At 42.3% G+C, this 18,456-nt stretch overlaps 1 protein-coding gene across 8 annotated transcripts in view; it reads left to right on the top strand.

The window, feature by feature from the left end:
* Positions 1–325: 325 nt before the first annotated feature.
* The window catches only part of PPP1R12A (protein phosphatase 1 regulatory subunit 12A), a 123,606-nt gene continuing 105,475 nt past the window's right edge, over positions 326–18,456 (top strand). For 5 of the 8 annotated variants that reach the window (XM_074574046.1, XM_074574029.1, XM_074574021.1 and 2 more), the window contains exon 1: positions 878–1,332. In XM_074574046.1, the coding sequence (XP_074430147.1) occupies positions 1,096–1,332 (237 nt within the window). In that variant the 5' untranslated portion in view covers positions 878–1,095. Of the gene's footprint in view, positions 1,333–18,456 lie in introns of all 8 variants that reach the window. The other 3 variants (XM_074574013.1, XM_074574004.1, XM_074574037.1) reach the window with 2 other exon arrangements.

Genomic DNA, 18,456 nt, shown 5'->3' with positions numbered 1-18,456 from the left:
TATAATAGCTTTGTTCCTAGAAGTCACAACTCCGAACAAATACATTATAGTCTTTGTATCTTCAAATGCTGTATGCTTTGTAAATACTTGGGTTTTTTTCCCAGCAGAAAAGATGCATGTGCTACCGCAGGATTTCAGATGATGGATGTTACGTGAAACGGACAATAAGCACAGGGATTGGTCCAGTGTCACGCAGAAGCATGAGGGCAAATGGGAGACGGGGCTTTTGTACAGCAAGCTGCCCTAAAGCAGATGTGTCTAACCTCCCAAAACAGGGGATCCTTGCCAAGTCACCCCATTTCTTTCCTTCTTTCCCTGTTTGCAGGCAGAAAGGCTGATGCTGGTGCGTGTGACGCAGAGGTGTCTGGCAGGGACGGCAGCACCTATAGCCAAGCTGCTCCACAGAGGTAGAGGGGCACCCAGCTTCCCGCCGCAGAAGCCCCCAGGAACCACAGGCCCGAAGGCTTTCAGGTTTGGGCCTAGACCAGGCGCCCCAATAACGGTCCCGCTCCCCCTCCCCGCACACTTCGTTCTGGAGACACATATGCCCGGTCACCCTTCGGTGACGGCCGTTCTATGGGGAAGGCCCTCCTCGCTTTCCCACCGCGTTTCCTCAGCCCCGCGGGCAGACCCAGGCGGTCGCAGCGGCAGGAGAAGGCCCAGGCAGGCAGCGGGCGCTGTGTAGGGATTTCCGCCCCGGGCGGGGGCAGGGGGAAACCGGTGACCCTTCGGCTGAACTCTTGAACTCGCGGGCCCGGCGTGAGGCAAACTGAGCCGGCCTCGCCCCACTCACGACACGGGCGGCGGCGGCAGCGGTATTACTCCTCCTTCCCACCCCGCCCTCCCGCATCCGTGCCCCCCGCCCCTCCCCTCCGCCGGGGAATCTCGCGGGATTATGCTAAGGAGGCCGAGGCCGCCGCCGCCGCTGCTGCTGCCGCCGCCCCTCCCCTCCGCTTCCCTCCCGCCCTGCGCCCTCCGCCTGGGTGGGTGAGTGAGCGAGGGCGAGTGCGGGCCGCGGTGCGCTGTGGGATACTGGCGGTATATAGTCTATCCTCGGCGCGGCGGTAGCGAAAGGGGGCCCGGCAGGAGCGGGGTATGAAGATGGCGGACGCCAAGCAGAAGCGGAACGAGCAGCTGAAGCGTTGGATCGGCTCCGAGACCGACCTGGAGCCGCCCGTGGTCAAGCGCAAAAAGACCAAGGTGAAGTTCGACGACGGCGCCGTCTTCCTGGCCGCCTGCTCTAGCGGGGACACCGAGGAGGTGCTGCGGCTGCTGGAGCGGGGCGCCGACATCAACTACGCCAATGTGGACGGGCTCACCGCGCTCCACCAGGTCGGTGCGGGGCCGTTCCCGCCGGCCCGGGGACGGAAGGGTGTGGGGGGGCAGCTCGGCGGCGGGGCCGGGGCTCGGGCAAGCAGGGAAGTGGCGGGGGGGGCGAGGCGAGGCCGGCCGGCGAAGTGCCCCCCGGGAGGAGGAGGAGGAGGTGGAGGAGGAAGGAGCCGGAGGCGGCTGCTCTCTCCTCCGCCGGGGCGGGGAGGGGCCGGGAGCGCAGGGCGGGAGGCGGCGGCCACCGGAGTCAGGCTCGGGGGCGGCGGGGGAGCGGCCCGGGCCGGCTTGGGCTGGAGGGGGCGAGGGGCTGCGCCCCCTTCCCCTCAGGCCGGGGGTCGGAAAGGGGGCGGCCGGGCCTCTTCTTCGGCGGGGAGGAGGAGGTGCCGGTGACCCTCTTTCGCGTTCCCCGCTCGCCTGGTTTCCCCTGTGGCCAGCGCCTCCCTCGCGGGGGGAGGGACAGGGGGAGCCCCGGGGGGCCGGGGCAGGTGCCCCCCGGCGGAGGGGTGGTGGCCGGCAGGTGAGGAGGCGGGCGGGCCCCGGGAGGCGCTTCGCCCGGCCCGGGGTCCCGGTAGCAGTTTCCCGCTGTCCCCGTCTCCCCGGTGTCGCAGCGGCTGAGGCGAGTAAACCCCGCTCCTGTGTGTGTGTGCGGGCGGAGAGAGGGATCATCTATTTCTCCCCGGTTTCTAAGGGGAACCAGTGTTTTGTTCCTAATATAGAAGCGTGTATCGATAACAGGCTGCTCGCTTTCTTTAGCGATGGCTTCTGCCGCAGTGTGAAAGCCGAACTTTATGGGGAGTAGGGCTCTTCCAGCTTTCTTTCCTGCTTTGGAGAGTAGTAAAAAAAAAAAAGAAACCAAACCCGAATCCATATTGCTTTGTTCTGGTGTGGGTATGTGGGAGGGGGGGGTTGGTGCTGAGGGAGATAACTTTCACTTGGGGCAGAGGTGGGGGGGGATGGAAGGGAAACTGGCTGTGAAGTTTCCTCAAAATGGATGCTTTGTGCATGTTGAACTTCATAGCAGTCTGATTGGAATCTCAAAACGTTAGCCAAATAAGGAAAGGCTGTGGCAATCCGGAGATAATGCGGGTTTGCCTGAATAGTTTTTGTTTCTGTAGAAGGCCAAAAGCTTCCACACAATTTTTAATTCACTGGATATCCAAAAAGCAGGAAAATGATCTTTGACGGGCTAGCTGCTTGTTCTTAAGTTTGGAAGTTGTTCAGTCGTTGGGGGGGGAAATGATGACGAGATGTAGGTTAAACAAGTAGAAATCTTCCCAAAATAGTTAGGTGAGGTAATTAGGACATTGCTGTTATACAGTTTTCTTAAATTCACCACCTCATTTTTGTTTAATGTGTTTTATCCGTCCTGTATAGATTTTTTCACAGATGTGAGGCTTTACAAATACCTAAGTCACCCCATAGTAGTGGATAGAATCCTCTCCTGAACAGAAGATGTAAATTTCTACTACTCTTTGCTCTGTTTCCTGTGTTTAAGTTGTCCCTTGCTGCCCTGCAAAGGGTATTGGTTTACTTTCAGTTGTGAACTGAACTGGAAGAATGAATGTGTGTTGTGGTTAAGCCTGTCAGCATGTTACTGCAGCACGGTTACCTGACTTCAGGCTACCCTGACTGTCATGCAGTAGCGAGGTTTTATGTATTTATCCTTCTCTAATCAAGTTATGATTGCTTCATGCTTCCAGGAGTGCTCTGTATTAGAAGTCATACCTTAACTGGTTAGATCGTTGGGTCTGCAAGTTAGTGTAGTCCAGTGATTGGTAGAAAAGGATGACGTTTGGTTTAACTCTTCTTAGAATAAAAGATGAATGATGTTGTATCTCTCCATGAAATCCAGATGGCCTTTTCAAAATGTCTTTGATGCTATATACAACAGAGCTTTCATAGAGATCATTCTGAGCGTATGCTCCCCTTCTTTTCACCTGTAGTCAGCTTGCAGTTTGGAAGGGCAAAGTCTAAAGGAACAGAGGTGTTAAAACTCTCTCTCCTCCTTCCCCTCTGCCCCCCAACTCCTCTAGTGACACTGAAGAGCCTTTTCTGGTTTTATGATATTAAAAGCAAATAAGGAGATCAATTGTGAAGTTATAATCCTCTTGAGGCAGTCCAGGAAATTAATGTTGCGGGTTACTATTATAAAAAAAAAAAAGCATATAACAAACCCCTGCCCATGGCCAACTCTGAGTGGTTTCACTTTGTTATTATCAATAAATCCTGTTGTCCTCTAATATGGCATATAAAAGGTGCAGATCATATACGATGCAGTCTATAACATAAATTCAGTTAATCAGATTTGTCTGTGGCATGGAACAAAGCTGCATATATTCCTAAAGGAAACTCTTCAAAAAGTTGTCATTCTTCCTGACAGTTTTGACTGACAGATGTCAGTTGTGTCAAAGTCCATGTTGTTGTATTTAAGACTGCTGTGGTTTGCTGTTGCTTTGTGGTTTTTTGTTTGGTTGATTGTTGGGTTTTTGTGTGTTGTCTGTCAGATCCCATGTAGACTTTACTGTTTCACAGGAATAAATTTACCTCAGCAAAGATAAAGTGACTCTACCTTTTTTGAGTTATGTCCTTTTTGTCTTGCACCTAACTTTTTTTGTGGTTATTAAGAACAAATGCATGTGTCTGAAGTAGCCATAGAATTACGTGTTTACTACATTTCTCAGCCTTTGTTTTTCCTGCTAGATATGACAGTTACAGGAAGAGACTTAAGCTGTGTTTTCTACAGCCCAGGTAGTTGGAAGTGCTGAGGGAAACACATTAATCCTGAAATTCTGGTGAACTTCAGATCTGGTCTTCAATGGACCATCAAGCTTTGTTACTAAAGCCATTAGCTGAACTTTTCCTGTATCAGTGGGATAGAATGCCATCACCATCAGAAAGCTTTACGTAGAATTGTTTCTCTTAATGCATATGGGAAAGAAAAAATTACAGTTGGCTTCATAGCTCAGAGCAGGAATGGGGAGAGTATATATGCAGGTACTTTCTTCATCTCTTGACACTGCCAATGAGTGATCCCATTTTGTATTTGTATGCGCATAAATGATCGGGCTTGAGTGCATCATATCTAAGGATGTGTCAATTAAATTTCTTTGAGTTAAAAATCTTGCAGAAGGGGAAAAAATTGTCATTAGATGATGATCATTATTCCTGTATGTAATGTTGGGTTCAAATGTCATTCTCTTCAGGAACTTGTTTTAGCATATGTTCAGGTTAGGCCTTCAGCACAAAGGACAAAACTGGGTATACCATTTTTCTATCTATGGGAGATACGTGCAATGTAGGATATTACAGCAGGGCAGTATGTATTCTGCTGCAATATCCTGCATTATATACATATTGGGTGTGTGTGTCTGTAAGACCAGAAAACTTACTTTTAAATTAGACCTTAAATTTGCAATCAAATGTCTGTTCCATTAATCTAGCGGAGGTTGAAATTGATTGTTTTTAAATACCACCTTCCCAGACAGTTGTCACGTGGGATGAGATCTAACTTACAGAGAGTGCAAATTTTCTTAGTCTGCCGTAATAGTTGAATGTAAGGAGAACTTGAGAGAAAAACCAAGCCCAAAGGTGAGCTGTGACCTCATGGATAAATAGTTTCTGCAGAGTAGAGGCAAAAGTGGCATGTTTTGAAATAATGTTAAGAAGAGAGTACATAAGTTTTTTTTTAGTAAAACGTGGTCCATTCTAGGGCAGGCATGTTTATTCGGAGTGGGAGTCAGTTCTGTCATCTTGAAAGCTTAGGTCCTGTCCTTCTTTAGGATTTGGAGACTCTCTTAGAATCATGGAATCATAGGGTTGGAAGGGACTTCTGGAGATCATCTAGTCCAACCCCTCTGCCAGAGCAGGGTCACCTAGAGCAGGTTGCACAGGAACGCGTCCAGGCGGGTTTGGAATGTCTCCAGAGACGGAGACTCCACCACCTTTCTGGGCAGCCTGTTCCAGTGCTCTGCCACCCTCAAAGAAGTTCCTCCTCATGTTTAGGTGGAACTTCCTGTGCTCAAGTTTGTGCCCATTACCTCTTGTCCTGTCGCTGGGCACCACTGAAAAGAGCCTGGCCCCATCCTCCTGACACCCACCCTTTAAGTATTTTTAAGTGTTGATAAGGTCCCCCCCCTCAGCTGTCTTTTTTCCAGACTGAAGAGACCCAAATCCCTCAGCCTTTCTTCATAAGAGAGGTGTTGGAGTCCCCTGATCATCTTGGTAGCCCTTTGCTGCACCCTCTCCAGCAGTTCCCTGTCCTTCTTGAACTGGGGAGCCCAGAACTGGACACAGTACTCCAGGCAGAGTAGAGGGGTGGATGACCTCCCTCGACCTGCAGACCACACTCTTCTTGATGCACCCCAGGATGCCATTGGCCTTTTTGGCCACAAGGGCACATTGCTGGCTCATGGTCGTCCTGTTGTCCACCAGGATTCCCAGGTCTCTTCCAGCTGAGCTGCTCTCTAGCAGGTCAGCCCCCAACCTGTACTGGTGCATGGGGTTGTTCCTCCCCAGGTGCAGCACCCGAGCTGCACTTCCTCCTTTTTGCTGTCTGTGAGAGAGGACTTGGTTTGCTAGCTCCACTTGGAATTTATTGCTTAAGTGACCGAAAGTAGTTTGTCTAAAAGTTACATAGAACATTGTACAGGAAAGAGGAGCACACCCTTTCTGGGAAGCACCATGGGAAGGCTGCTTGTGGTGGGGAGGGACTGTGATGTATCCAGTTTCCTGGAAGGCTGGATTTCCTGTGCAAGCTGCTCCCCTGGGAGCATGGGGTGTGCACTGCGGAGTACCTGCCTGCTCCTGATAAAGAAGGCAGCTGAGATTAGGCTGTGGTTAGGTATGACAATTTACGGGGCCTGCTTTTTGGCTGCCCTTTTTTTTCTTTGAGACTGCTCGGATTTATGAGGTGGTAACCTGTTTTTTGGCCTCATTCTCTCTGGGTGAGGAAGGTGGGCGCTGTGACCTGATTCTACCACATAGCATGAAAAGGAGCATGTCCTGCTGCCTTGATCTTGCGTCTTCCTGGGGAGGGTACTGCTTTGGAGGTAAGGTAAGGGAAATTGTCTTGACTGTGTATGGGGATCCTTGAGTACTGTAGGTGTTGTCATTGGTGAAGGCTGAACAGGAAGAGGGGCTCCTTATCCTTAATGAAGGATTCATGTGCTCTTTTTTTGTCCAGGGCAAGTACAGTTTAATTAAGCAAAGTTCTCCAAAGGCTGTTTCTCTGTTGCAACTATCAGTGTTTTTCTGCAACTTCTCAAGTACTAGATTGAATGTGAAGGTGAGACTGTTTTACCCATGCTATAGTTATGTATTAGTTTGCAGGCATAGAAGTATGCAGTGTTAAATAGAAATCTTGATTTGATGCTACTGCTGCAGGACTCTGCTGCATTGATCCCTCAGTAGTAATAAAGATTCTGAGAAACTCCTCACGAGTGTGTTTCACTGAACCTTTAGTCTTTCTGACTGATTAAAGGCAGCTACTGCTGTCTTAGTATTTCCTGTGGGTTCTATGGGATTTATCTCTTGGATAAGTACCTTCCTCTGTGGGAGTTTCTGCAACAGTTTATGTGAAAAATTCTGTTAGGACTCCTTGTGGCATGCTCATAGTACCTGATATGGTGAAGTGTATCCTTACAGTTGGCATCAACTGTCGGCCTTCTTACAACACCTTTTCAAACAGAAAGGGGTGATGGAAAAAGGGATATAAAACCTACCAGCACTGGATCCCTTTGCCTTAGAACTTGATAGAGGGCATTAAGGCTGCACTGTCGGGATCAGTTTTGACGAATGATAACACAGGTCATGTATTTGAGCCGGGGCCACAGCATGCAGAGCATGTCAAGTCATAAGAGCAAAGAACAGGTTGCTACAGTCTTAAATCTCTAGGGTGTTTGCATCATAGCAGTAGCACCCAACAACCAAGGGTAAGGAAGGTATGGGAATAGCTCAAAGCTATCTTGGTAACCTCCTAGCTATGACTTCTGCACTGCCTCTCTTGGAAGGTGAAAATACTGGTGTGTATGGTAAACCTGTTAATTTTTCAAGACTGTCAAGTAAGAGAACTTCCTTTCGTAAGAAAAGTTTGTACTTGGTTACGAACCTGGTGCCTAAACCTCAGTGTTTGGAGGGGAAACAACCGCTCATCCACCGAACCCCCTGCTACTTTCATTGTAGATGATATACAACTGAGAATTTTGGAGTTGTTTGCTCAGCTTGTATTAAGTTACCCTGATTTCAAAATATTTTTTTAATTCTCTATCTGTACAACAAAACACAGAGAAAATGAGTCCTGAAATAAGTATAATGTTGACTGACTTCACTCAGTAGTTAGACTACAGAGGCATATTTGTTTAAAATCCCCTTTGTAATAGGAGTTGGTAGTTGTGTGGGCCATAGATCTTTCTCTCCATAGTTACAGTAACTAGGTTCAGATTCTACACTAAGTACTTGTTAGCTTCCTACTGATCTTGTCATCTAAGATTTATTTTTTTTACCCTCTGAAATGGAGGCCAGAAGAGGAAAGAGAGATGTGATTCTTCATAATATACTTTAATAGCGGAAATTTAAATGCTGCATTCAAAAGAATTGTATTCTGCTTGGTGTTTTATAAAAGAAACAAGTAACAGTCTTTTCACCTTTTTACATTTATTCTCTCCAAGTGTCTCTTGGCCTCTTCATGGTCTGTCAAGTTTGAACCTGGGATTTCTGTCTGGTTACACAGCAATTTTCATGACTGGGGATACTTCTTATGCGCAAATAGAACAAACTGAGCAAATTCTAGCATATAGTAGTTATTTTAAGTATTTAAAGCAAGTTTCTGAGTTAGTGTAATTGACAGCTTTCTTAAACTTACTTAGTTGTGGAGGAAGAGTTCTACCTTCAATATAAGGATGAATTCAGCTGGTAGGGCTTTAGTATTCACTGATGCTAGTGTTCAGGGACAATTTCTGCTGCTTTTACATAAAGCTTTAATCTATTGTTTTCTATGTATTCTGACATATTGTTGGTATTGTTAGAACACTTTTTCATGATAAATCATCAAAAGCACCTTGTAAGAGTAGATGAGATGTGCTCTTGTACGGATGAATAGAACTGATGTGAACAGGTTTGATTTGAGGCCTTTTTGATCTTGGCATTGTAGCAAGTATGTTATTTTTTTACCGAATTACTAGATTTCGGTTTATTAGCTAAATCTGAATCTAGGAGACAGAAGCAGTCAGTATAAATCGTTAGTAGAGATATAGCTTAGGTCCTCTAGCTGAGGGCCTGTATTCCAGGCTTAAGGGTATAAGCTAAATTTTAGTTGGAACAGATGGTTTGACAGGCTTTTGGCCAGTTCTTCACTTGTTTATTGCTTTGCTCATACTCTTGCTTTCTTTCTCAAAGTTGTTACTTGGACTAGTATGACACTTACTGAAATATTCTAAAAAATTGAGAGCCCATCAAATTGCTTGCCTCTTTCTGTGTAGTTGTGACTCCTGAGGCCAGGCTGACAGGATGTGGGGTTGAGGAACATGTATGTGTTCTAGCAAATACTTAAATTTTATGCAAGAATATATTCAGGTGGGTTGGACTTAAATAAACTAATATGCTCTGAAAGGAATGTGGTGGTAGATTAGGACAACTATAGCATGGGTACAGCTTGCAACCAAGAAATTGTCAATTGCTCCTTGTTACTGCCATACTGCAGCATCAATATAGAGTATATGGATATGGGACATGCAATGTATGAGGACGTTTACCTAACAAATGTTATATTGGTGCTTAACGATATAGCTTTCTTCATTGATCTGGGTAACTGTAAAAACGCAAACTGGAATGCAGCTGCAAGGCAGTGGAGCTGTCGGTAAGCTGGGCAGCTTCTGATGCTGCTGGATGGGTGGAGACATTCCAAGCTGCTTTACTTTCCTATATGCATTCCTGAAATGACAGTCAATGGAAAGCATGGCATAAGAGTGGCAGCGTTCCTCAGCTGTTTCCTTTCTCGTAATTTCAAAACTGTAAGGATAAAACAAGAAGGCAAAAGATGATCAGGGTACTTGGGGGCAGGGGGGAAGTATTTCTGGATTATTTTTTAAATGCTTTTTTTGACAAGACCTGGTACCCGGCTCTTCTGTTTCAGTTGTTTATTGAGAACGCTGAATCAGCCACTGTGCTTATCCTGGAAACACTGAATCTTTGACCACTCATTCACAAAACCAAAATTAGAACAATATGATGAAGTCTTTGAACAAGACTGTTTCCCATTTATGCCTGAGTGGTGTTAGCACTTACCCCATTAACAATATATTTATTAGACTAATGGCTTCTAAAGGTCTGTTAAACAGAGTGAGGAGTGGAGTTGGCTTTAAGAAGGGGTGAAACCCTTGAAAAAGCTTGACCAGCAAATGCTGCCTCATTTTGGGCCTACATACAGAAGTAGGTTTGTTTTCAAGTGTTCAAGTAAATAGTTATTATACTACTGTAACTTCTGAATACTTTAATTTTACATTTGGTCTATAACTGGCACATAACCATCTATTTTGATACTAAAGTATCTGTAAGCTGTGGTTGTTAGAAATGGTTTCAGCTTTAAATGCTCTGTCAGGGGCCAAGTCTCACTGATTTTTTTTTTATATTTTGTTTTTTAAAAAATCATTCTGAAATATCCTTTGATTTATTTTCCCATGTTATGATTATAATTTATGGTCTTGAGGTCAAACTATGACAGCTTGCTTTGAGAGGATCAGTTAGCCAGCCAGTGGTGATTACTACGCAGGTTTTAATTCTGGGGTGATTATTTACTTAGTTTTGCTCTTGCTGTTCTACCATCCTGATAGCGAAGCTAAAAGAGTAACCAAAATATCTTCTATATACGTATTTGAGGTTTCTACATCAGGGGATTACATGCAAGTCTTGGCATTGTGTTGTGGATCTGAAATATATATGCCACTTTTCATGTGAATTTCATTTCCCTCTTATTTTTTTGGTTCTTTTATAGAATGACTAGGGTGAATCTTAGCAACATGAAACCCATTTGTTAATAGTTCTGCTTCAAACTTACAGGATGAACTTACCTAACAGTATTTTTCTTAAGATTTCACACTTCAGTATTCGTCTAAGGCAAAACAACAATATCTTCATCTGCTGCCAGAGGTGAACACAGCTGACAAACGTGTTCGCTGATGTATGTGTGTGGTCAGTGCTACCTCCTGAAACACTTAACTTGGACGAAGCTTTCACTGAGGAGCTGCATTCCTCTGTCAAATCCAGGATCCTTGTGGGCCCCTTTTGAAACCAAAATACCGTCTCGGACTTCTGGCTTTGAAACTTTTGGCTTACTAATGTCCTCAAATTTGCTATAGCATTCCTGATTGAAAACCTATGCTTCTGTTACTCAAGTGGAAAATTTGTTATTTTAAAGCTGCAAAGCATGTCATCCCAAGTTTTAACAAAAGCGTTGTTACTTCAGTATGTTCACAAACGTATGCAATTACACTTGAATGAGTAGGCTTAATTAAGTGAATAATCTTAATTAAATCAATGAGAGTTTTCTAAAAGTGTGCCCCCCACCCCGTCACAGAGATGAAACAATCCGAAGCTATTGGTATTATCCTCTCGATCAGTCTTAATTTTGACTACCTTGACTACCTGACTACTATAAAATACATGTAACCCTGCTTCTTGTTGCTGCAGCATTAAGTTATATTTTTGTATAGTTACAAAAAGTCAACAGCTCTTTAACTTGTTTTACTAACCTGTTCTTTGGAAATGTTTTCAGGTCAATCCAGCATGGTGCTGAACTTGCTGCAAACCTGGGCAAAAATGAATTGCCTTAGGTTTTAATCAAAGTGAAAAGTGAAGATTGGGGTGACAGCGTTGTGCCTGTGGGCCAAACTGGGACTCCTGTTGTTAAGCAGTAATCTTATTTCTCTGAAACCATATAAAACAATGCTTTTGGAAAGCTTGCCATACTTCACAATTTGCTACTGCTATTTTGTTAAACTACTGCATCTTGAATTATTTTAGGTCATAATGATGAAGGCTTTTTTCATGAGGAGTATGCATTTTGTTTCTTACTCAATGGAAAACTTTAACACTTTGTAAGAATTTTTGTGTAAGATCAGTTTCTTGGATTCTGAATATAGCAGAGCGGAGAGGGTGGGGTGCACTAACACTGTGGCTGTCGGTGGGTTTCTGTTTGTGAATCTCTCCGGACGTGGCTTTCTGGTCACTCATTTTCTACTTGCTTGCAGAAAAGCTAGCAAAACACTGGGCGTTTGTGTCTCTGTATAGCTACACTTGTACGTGTGTAACAGCAGTATTGAATGCTGATACTTGTATGTCACAGTGCTTATCAGGTATTTGTATGCTTAGTAAGAGAAGCAACTTCCCCCATCTCTGTGAAGAAGTAACTTAACAGATCTAGTGGCTCTTGTGCTTAACACTTGTAAAATACTGAAGGAGGCCAATGACAAGTATATGATTGCCCTGTGTTTTAGTTGAGCTGCCCTCAAACTTGGTTTTATGGGAAATAATTTCTTCATATTTTTACCTGCAATTTGCAATGTTATACCTTATCCACAGTATCTGATCTGTCAAATGCAACTTCAACGAAAACTCGTGAAGTTATTTAATAAATAAATTTTACCAGTAGCTGTAGGTGAATGTAGCAGTGGTGATTTAAAAAAAAAAAAAAACATTGCAAAGCAAAATGCAAGATGACTCAGAGTGAATGCAAGAAGACATACTGCGTATTTTGTAAAAGCATTTTATCAGTTACTGACCCAGGTAATAAGATGAGGGAGTGAGGGAGCTATTTTCCAATTGTTTTCTCAGGATTTAAAGGGTATGTTTTACTCCATTATATAGTAAAAAAAGTGTCAGTTTTAATTACAAGTCGGTGTTTCCAAGCTCAAGTGGCATTTGGGTTTTTAGAGTACCTTTTCTACTGTTTGTTATAAGATTTGACTGCTACAAATAAACAGTACTGGAAAAGTTGCACTTGCTGCTTCTAGAATAAAAAGAAAAAGTTTCATTTTGGTACACAAATAGCTCCAGGTATAAACATCATGAATGTAAAACTGTGTGTGTGTAAATTAGTTTATAGGTTGTAATAGCTTGTGAAAAGAAAGACCTAAGTTAGGGGAGCTGCAGTTGGGATCCAGCAAGAGGCTGTCTTGAGAAATTTAGGCTTTGGCAACGCATCGTAGTGTTGGATGCAACTGTAGATACTGATGTGAAGTATGGAAATGCAGGTAACCTCTGGCTGCTTGTATATTGGAATTCTTGATTAAAAGAGATATTACCTGCTTTTCTGATAGTAGGATGAGAGGTGTGGGGGGATTTTATCCTTTCCCTAATTTCCTCTAGAGAGTTGTTCCTGAATTAGATTATACTCGTGCTAACCTCTGTATGTAGTTATCCTTCACTTAAAACTAGTAATTCCTGACTAATTCCTTGCTAATGGGCCAGCTTTGCACTAATGAATAGCAATGATAATCTAATGTCACAAAGCTGGTGAGTTTGGAATACATGTGCCATTCTAGTGTCTAAGCAATGTTAAAGACAATGCTGTCTTATGATGAGGTTACTTTAAAAAAGCTAAATGTAGACTAGGCATTTATTTCCTGTTTCTCCCCATAGGGGAGACTAAGCTTCATATAGCGATGGTTGTATGTAGTTGACTACCATTAGTTGGGAAAAATATTTAGTGTCAGCTACTCTGTTTACATGATGGTGTGGTAGATTACTTCTACCTCTTTGATAGTACCAGAGTGTCAAATGTAACTCTTCCCATTTCATGAAGGCAAACGTGCCAGAGAAGATATTTACATCATTGGGAGGAAAATCCCATTTCCATTTAGCTGTCCCTTTGCCTTTTTTTATCATGTAATTCTTTTGTGGCAGATTGAGATACTACATTATATATATAAGAAAAATCTCAATTGCTAGAGTCCATTCACAGTATCTAAGTTCTTAAACAGTTCTTTTCCCCACAGTCCGTAGAAAAGCAAAACTATACTATATTGGTAAGTGTGAGCATACCATAGGTGATGGAAGTTCTGTTTGGAGAAACATGTATCATAGGCTTGAAGTGCCAGGTGATTCTGTGGTACTGTCTTAGCATGCCTGAGAAGGACTGTTTGATTCATCTTCTTGCTAGTTATAGATTAGCTAGTATTCAGGTTTAGTTTGTTGGGTTTGGTCTTGTTTAAGGCTAGAGGCGTCCCCAAAATACTTGAATGTCACATTGCCTTCAGTAAGAACTTCATCTCAAAGACGTCATTTCCCTTCTCCCTGCAAGAAGAACTACCACCCTGAACAAGCTTTATTAAAGACTAGTACAAATATTTGATATGGTTTTGAGTACAGTTGAATACAGTTCTTCAGTAAAACAACTATTTAGTTCTGGGTTTTTTTCTTAAACAGCATTTTCAGCTTACAATTCATAAAGATTGTGTAAAGTAAATGTGAAATAGAAGTAAGTACCAGCTACAGCATTCAATATCTGGTTATATTTGGTAGGATAATTGGAGCCTTATAACTGTCACTTTAAGTAGTTGCTGCCTTTTGTATCTATCAGTTGAGATTTATACATATGAACTCATTTATCCAGTTTGAGAAATATGCCGTGTTTAGAATGCCATAGTAATTGCCATTTCCAGATGCAAAGTGTCATTAACTTCTTTTCAGAACTTCCCACTTTCTGCCTAGGATTACATATTTCCTATTGAAATTCAAGTTATCTTACTGTAACTGTTGAATTTTTTTCTTGATTCTAGCATAATTGTCCATCCTGTCACCAAGGCAGGAATGGTACGGTAACCTGAGAAGATGCTCATCTCCATGTTCAGTGCAACAGAGGAAAGAAAAAAATGTACACACAACTTAAAAGGAGGAGGGCACGCTGCACTGGGTGAAGTTTTGTATTTTGATGTAGCAGATGGATTGACTGGATGACACATTGTGAGGGTTTGAAATCAATTTAAGTACGTCTGGAGCTGTCACCTGTTTTTGCTGCAAGAAGCCTACCCATGTGAGAATCACTGTACCTGCGAACAAGTCACCATAGCTTTCTGCAGCCTAATCATTAGCAGATTCTCTGGCACAAGGAACACGAAAATAGGGGAGTTTTTCTGGGTGTGTATGGAGCAGTTCCTGAGGGAAGGTTAGCTTTTGGGTGTGACCTTAAGTTTGACTTAAAAAAACTTTACAGAAGTCAGACAGGCCTATTAAAACAAAATACTTGGTTATCAAGACGTTGGATTTTAAAAGCTGTTGATGATATTAATTGTTTAGTATTCTTTTTTTAGAGTAAGTGACCTGTCATGTCAGGTGTACATGCTGGATTAACACATGAAAACAAGAAAATTCTGGCATGGAAAAACTTGCATGATAGTAGTCTTATTAAAGGTGTTTTTCCATTTAAATTTGTTTTTCAAAATATGGTGCATAAACGAAAAGCATCAGTAAAAGTTGAAGGCATGCAAGCTCTGGGGATACCAATAAAAGATCAAACAGCACTTAAGAGTGACTTTCTGTTAAGAAGCCTCGTTGACATCAGAGCTATAGATTCTTCGGTCACACAGTTTATCATCAACTACACAGAGATATGACTCAAGTGTTTGCTTGAAGAGCTGATGTGTAATTTCCCCCTTTTTTGAGATCCTCTGGGGACTTTGTATCTCGGCAGCTGTTTGCTTACCTGCACATATAATAACAAGTTCTTTCTTAGTCTTTTCAAGATGGAAAGCCTTGTGACTGCGTTTGGAAGGCTTTTCTGTCCTTATTTCTTTCTCCTAGGATTTCAAGTACTTTTCAATTCTTCTCTCTAATTATCTAATACTATTTTCTATAGCTAGGTTAAATGACTTAAATATAGGAAAATTTTCTTTGTGTCTTTTTTCGTGTTCGTTTTGTTTTGTCATGTTGTTTGACAACATGCTTTGCATTCTGTTAATACTTGGAAGGTAAACAAATAACAGCTTAAATCAAGTGATTTGGACTGCTTTATTGCAGCTTAAACTACAAATATTACTTGAATATTAAAACCATTTAAACTTTAAGCCAGAACCTTCAATTTTTAAAACTAAGATAGTTTAAAATCTGGCTTCAGAGGTTTGGCAGTTGAGCTCATGTGATAGGCTGTAAAACTGAGGAGTGTCACTTAACTGGGAATGACATCACTAGCTTTTTTTATCAATACACTTCTGTACTTATCTTTGGTAGCTGTCAGATTCGTGACACACACATTACATATTTCCCTGATCATAAGATAATACAGTGACAAAGTTCGGATTTTTTTTTTTTTAATCCAAGTAAATGGTCCCTTTTTCTCTCTTTCCATCCCCTTGTCTCCTTGCTCTGCTCATGTTATAGAAACTGGATCTTGGCAATCAAATTCTTCTTGCCTCATAACTTTTAATAAATAAGCATCAGTAGTTATTTGTGCTTTTAGAGTTATAAAAGCAGGCTCTGAATTCAAGTCCGCATCTGTAGAGAGTTAAACAAGGTGATGATGCTTATGGAAACCCAGCGTGTGCCCTACTTTGATTTTTTTCCTCCAAGAAAGGATTTGCAGGTTTGTTTCCTTTCTTTGGTAGGATCAGCAACCATTCAGACACAGGATGTTTACATCTTGTCTCCTCTTGACTTCATGAGGATACCTAAGGTGACATCCCAAACCCATGGTTGCATTATGAATTTCTCTCTGTGGAATGTTTTAACTCTGCTTAATGCAAGGAATAGCAGGATGTGAGGAGTTGTTCCTGTAAAGCCAATTGTGTGAACCAAAGATTCTCTGTGAACTCTTGCTTTTGTCAGTCTCAGTGTGTAGATTGTGAAATGCTTCTGGCACTGCAGTTGGTCTTGATTCACTGAGAATACTGATGACTCCGTTAGGCTATTTACCTTCTTACTCTCTGGGGGAAGAATTTCTTAAATTCTTATGTTAAGATGCAGATAAGTTGCCTGCTTTAGGCACAGTGTGGTATGTGAGTTTTCTGCAGTTTTCTTTATTTCTGAATATAAGACTTAAAGTTCCAAATACTTCAGTGACTGAATTTTATCAGTTGGTAGAAACTGACTCTATGATAACACAATGCTTGGAAAAAAATAATTAACCACTCTAGTGAATACTGCAAAAAAGTTTTCAGTGTCTTAGAGGAAAATGGGATTTCCTCCTTCCCCGAAACACTTCAGTCATACAACAATAGTACTGTTGCCAATTTAGAAGAGGACGCTGAATGAAGGGAAGTTGCTGCTTACAAGGTTATGCTGATACATGAAGGGCGAATAGCAGACTGTTGGTGGCCTCCTGGAATAACTAGCGAAAGGTAATTTGTCTTCCCATCTGCTTTGGGGGGCTGGAGGGGATGAGAACAGCACTTAATTTGTAAAATTACACCTTCAGGTTGGCAGAATGTTTAAACCGGAAAAATACAATTAGGCAGCAAGTTACTGGCTAAATGGATTTGGTCCATCATGCCAAGATGATGCCTCTCTTTAGCCAGCAAGGCAAGCGTTTCTGCAGTTGAGCCAGTAGTTGTGGCTGCTTTGCTGTCTTGTATTTGAGTGTGTGTTCTGAGGCCTGTTTAACCTGAGGCTTTTTGACTTGTCATGATGTTTACTGTTTTGGCTCTGTCACAGCTAATGTCCACAAAAGCAAGAATCAAAGGGAAGTGCCGCATCTTGCTGAATGAGAGAGTGCAAAATGTCAGATTGGACTGGTTATGGAAGAGGCTGTAGGAGTTATAATATCAAGTAAAGTTCACTGAAACATGTGCAGAAGATGCTGCAGTTATAACCAACTGGAGAAGAAAAATTCTATTTTTGCAGCAGAAATAGATAGCGTTTATCAGCAAGTATCAAGAGGTTATAGGTAAGAACAAAGTCATAGTGGTTTTGTTTGTTTATCTAGTTTTAAAAGTACTTGGAGGTGTCTGAATTTTTGATCTGTCTATTCTACTTAAAGAACTTTTAGTTTCTATCCCAAAGAACAGTAGTGTATTTTTAAACCAAGCTGCTGTGATGGTTATGGTGTATGTGGATATTTTTCTCCCCTCCCATTTCAAGTGTAAACTACATTTATGGTTAATAATTCTTAACGTTCTGAGTGGCTTTTCTTTGCAGATATTAGGAGGAGATATTTCTGTGCGATATGGTTTATTGATTCTCGTGGCATCCCTTGAGTTCAAGGCTGAATAGGCGGGTGTGCTCTAGAACCTTCAGGTGTATAGTAGTGATGTAATTAACCTTTAATGTCTCCATGTTACTACTAGCTCTTCATACTTTTTTACTAGAGTTTTGCCAGCCTTGATTAACAAACACTACAGATGCTTAACTGGTTGACAGTACTCTTCAGCCATAAAACAAATGGTTAAAATTTTGGTTTTAGTTATGCCTCTGAATCTCTGATGCAATAAACCTTTACAGCACTCTTTTTGAGCTTGGGAATTCAAGTGAATTTATCAGCAGTAACTTGTTTTTGAAGAGTGTTCAAACTGGCAGGCTTTAACTTTTGTCCTCTCTAATTTACATTTGCATTGGGTTTGACCTGTGACTTCAATATACATACCACATACAGTGAAAGAATTGTGAATTTTCTGTATTGTCATAATTCTTTCCTACATTATGCCAGTAGTTATGACACTTAGTACTTCCACTAGGTGCTGTAAGCCAGTAATGCTTCTTTTTTTTTTTTTCTTTTTTTCCTGATGACTGTGGGGAAGAAAGATGCATGTTAAATTCTCCAGTAGTAGCTGAATCTCAGTAGTAAAGTTTAGTGCAACTTCTGTGTCAGCTGATGAAGGTTTAGTACACTTGCTTTAATGAATTTAGATTACATTTTGTGCATGTACTGGCACAAGCAGATCCTCCAGCTTGTAACCAACCATGACGTGTAATCAAGGATAGCCAGATTGCTCTGACCTCCTGCAAGCTGGTCTCCTAAAATGGAAATTATTCATTTTGCAGATGGAAATTGGAGCCAAGCAGCTGTGAATTCCAGGAGACAAATACTGAGGCAAATTCATAGCTTTGCTCTTCTGTTCAACAACCAAATGACAGTTCATTCTAGTATTTACCACTTGCTTTCAACCTGTAATTCAAAGATCTTTTCAGTAAAGCCAGCAAGTATTT

The sequence above is a fragment of the Larus michahellis genome, chromosome 1 (genome assembly GCF_964199755.1).
Source record: "Larus michahellis chromosome 1, bLarMic1.1, whole genome shotgun sequence".
Taxonomy (NCBI): domain Eukaryota; kingdom Metazoa; phylum Chordata; class Aves; order Charadriiformes; family Laridae; genus Larus; species Larus michahellis.
The sequence above is the reverse complement of the archived record's forward strand: the minus strand, read 5'-3'. Positions and strand labels throughout refer to the sequence as shown.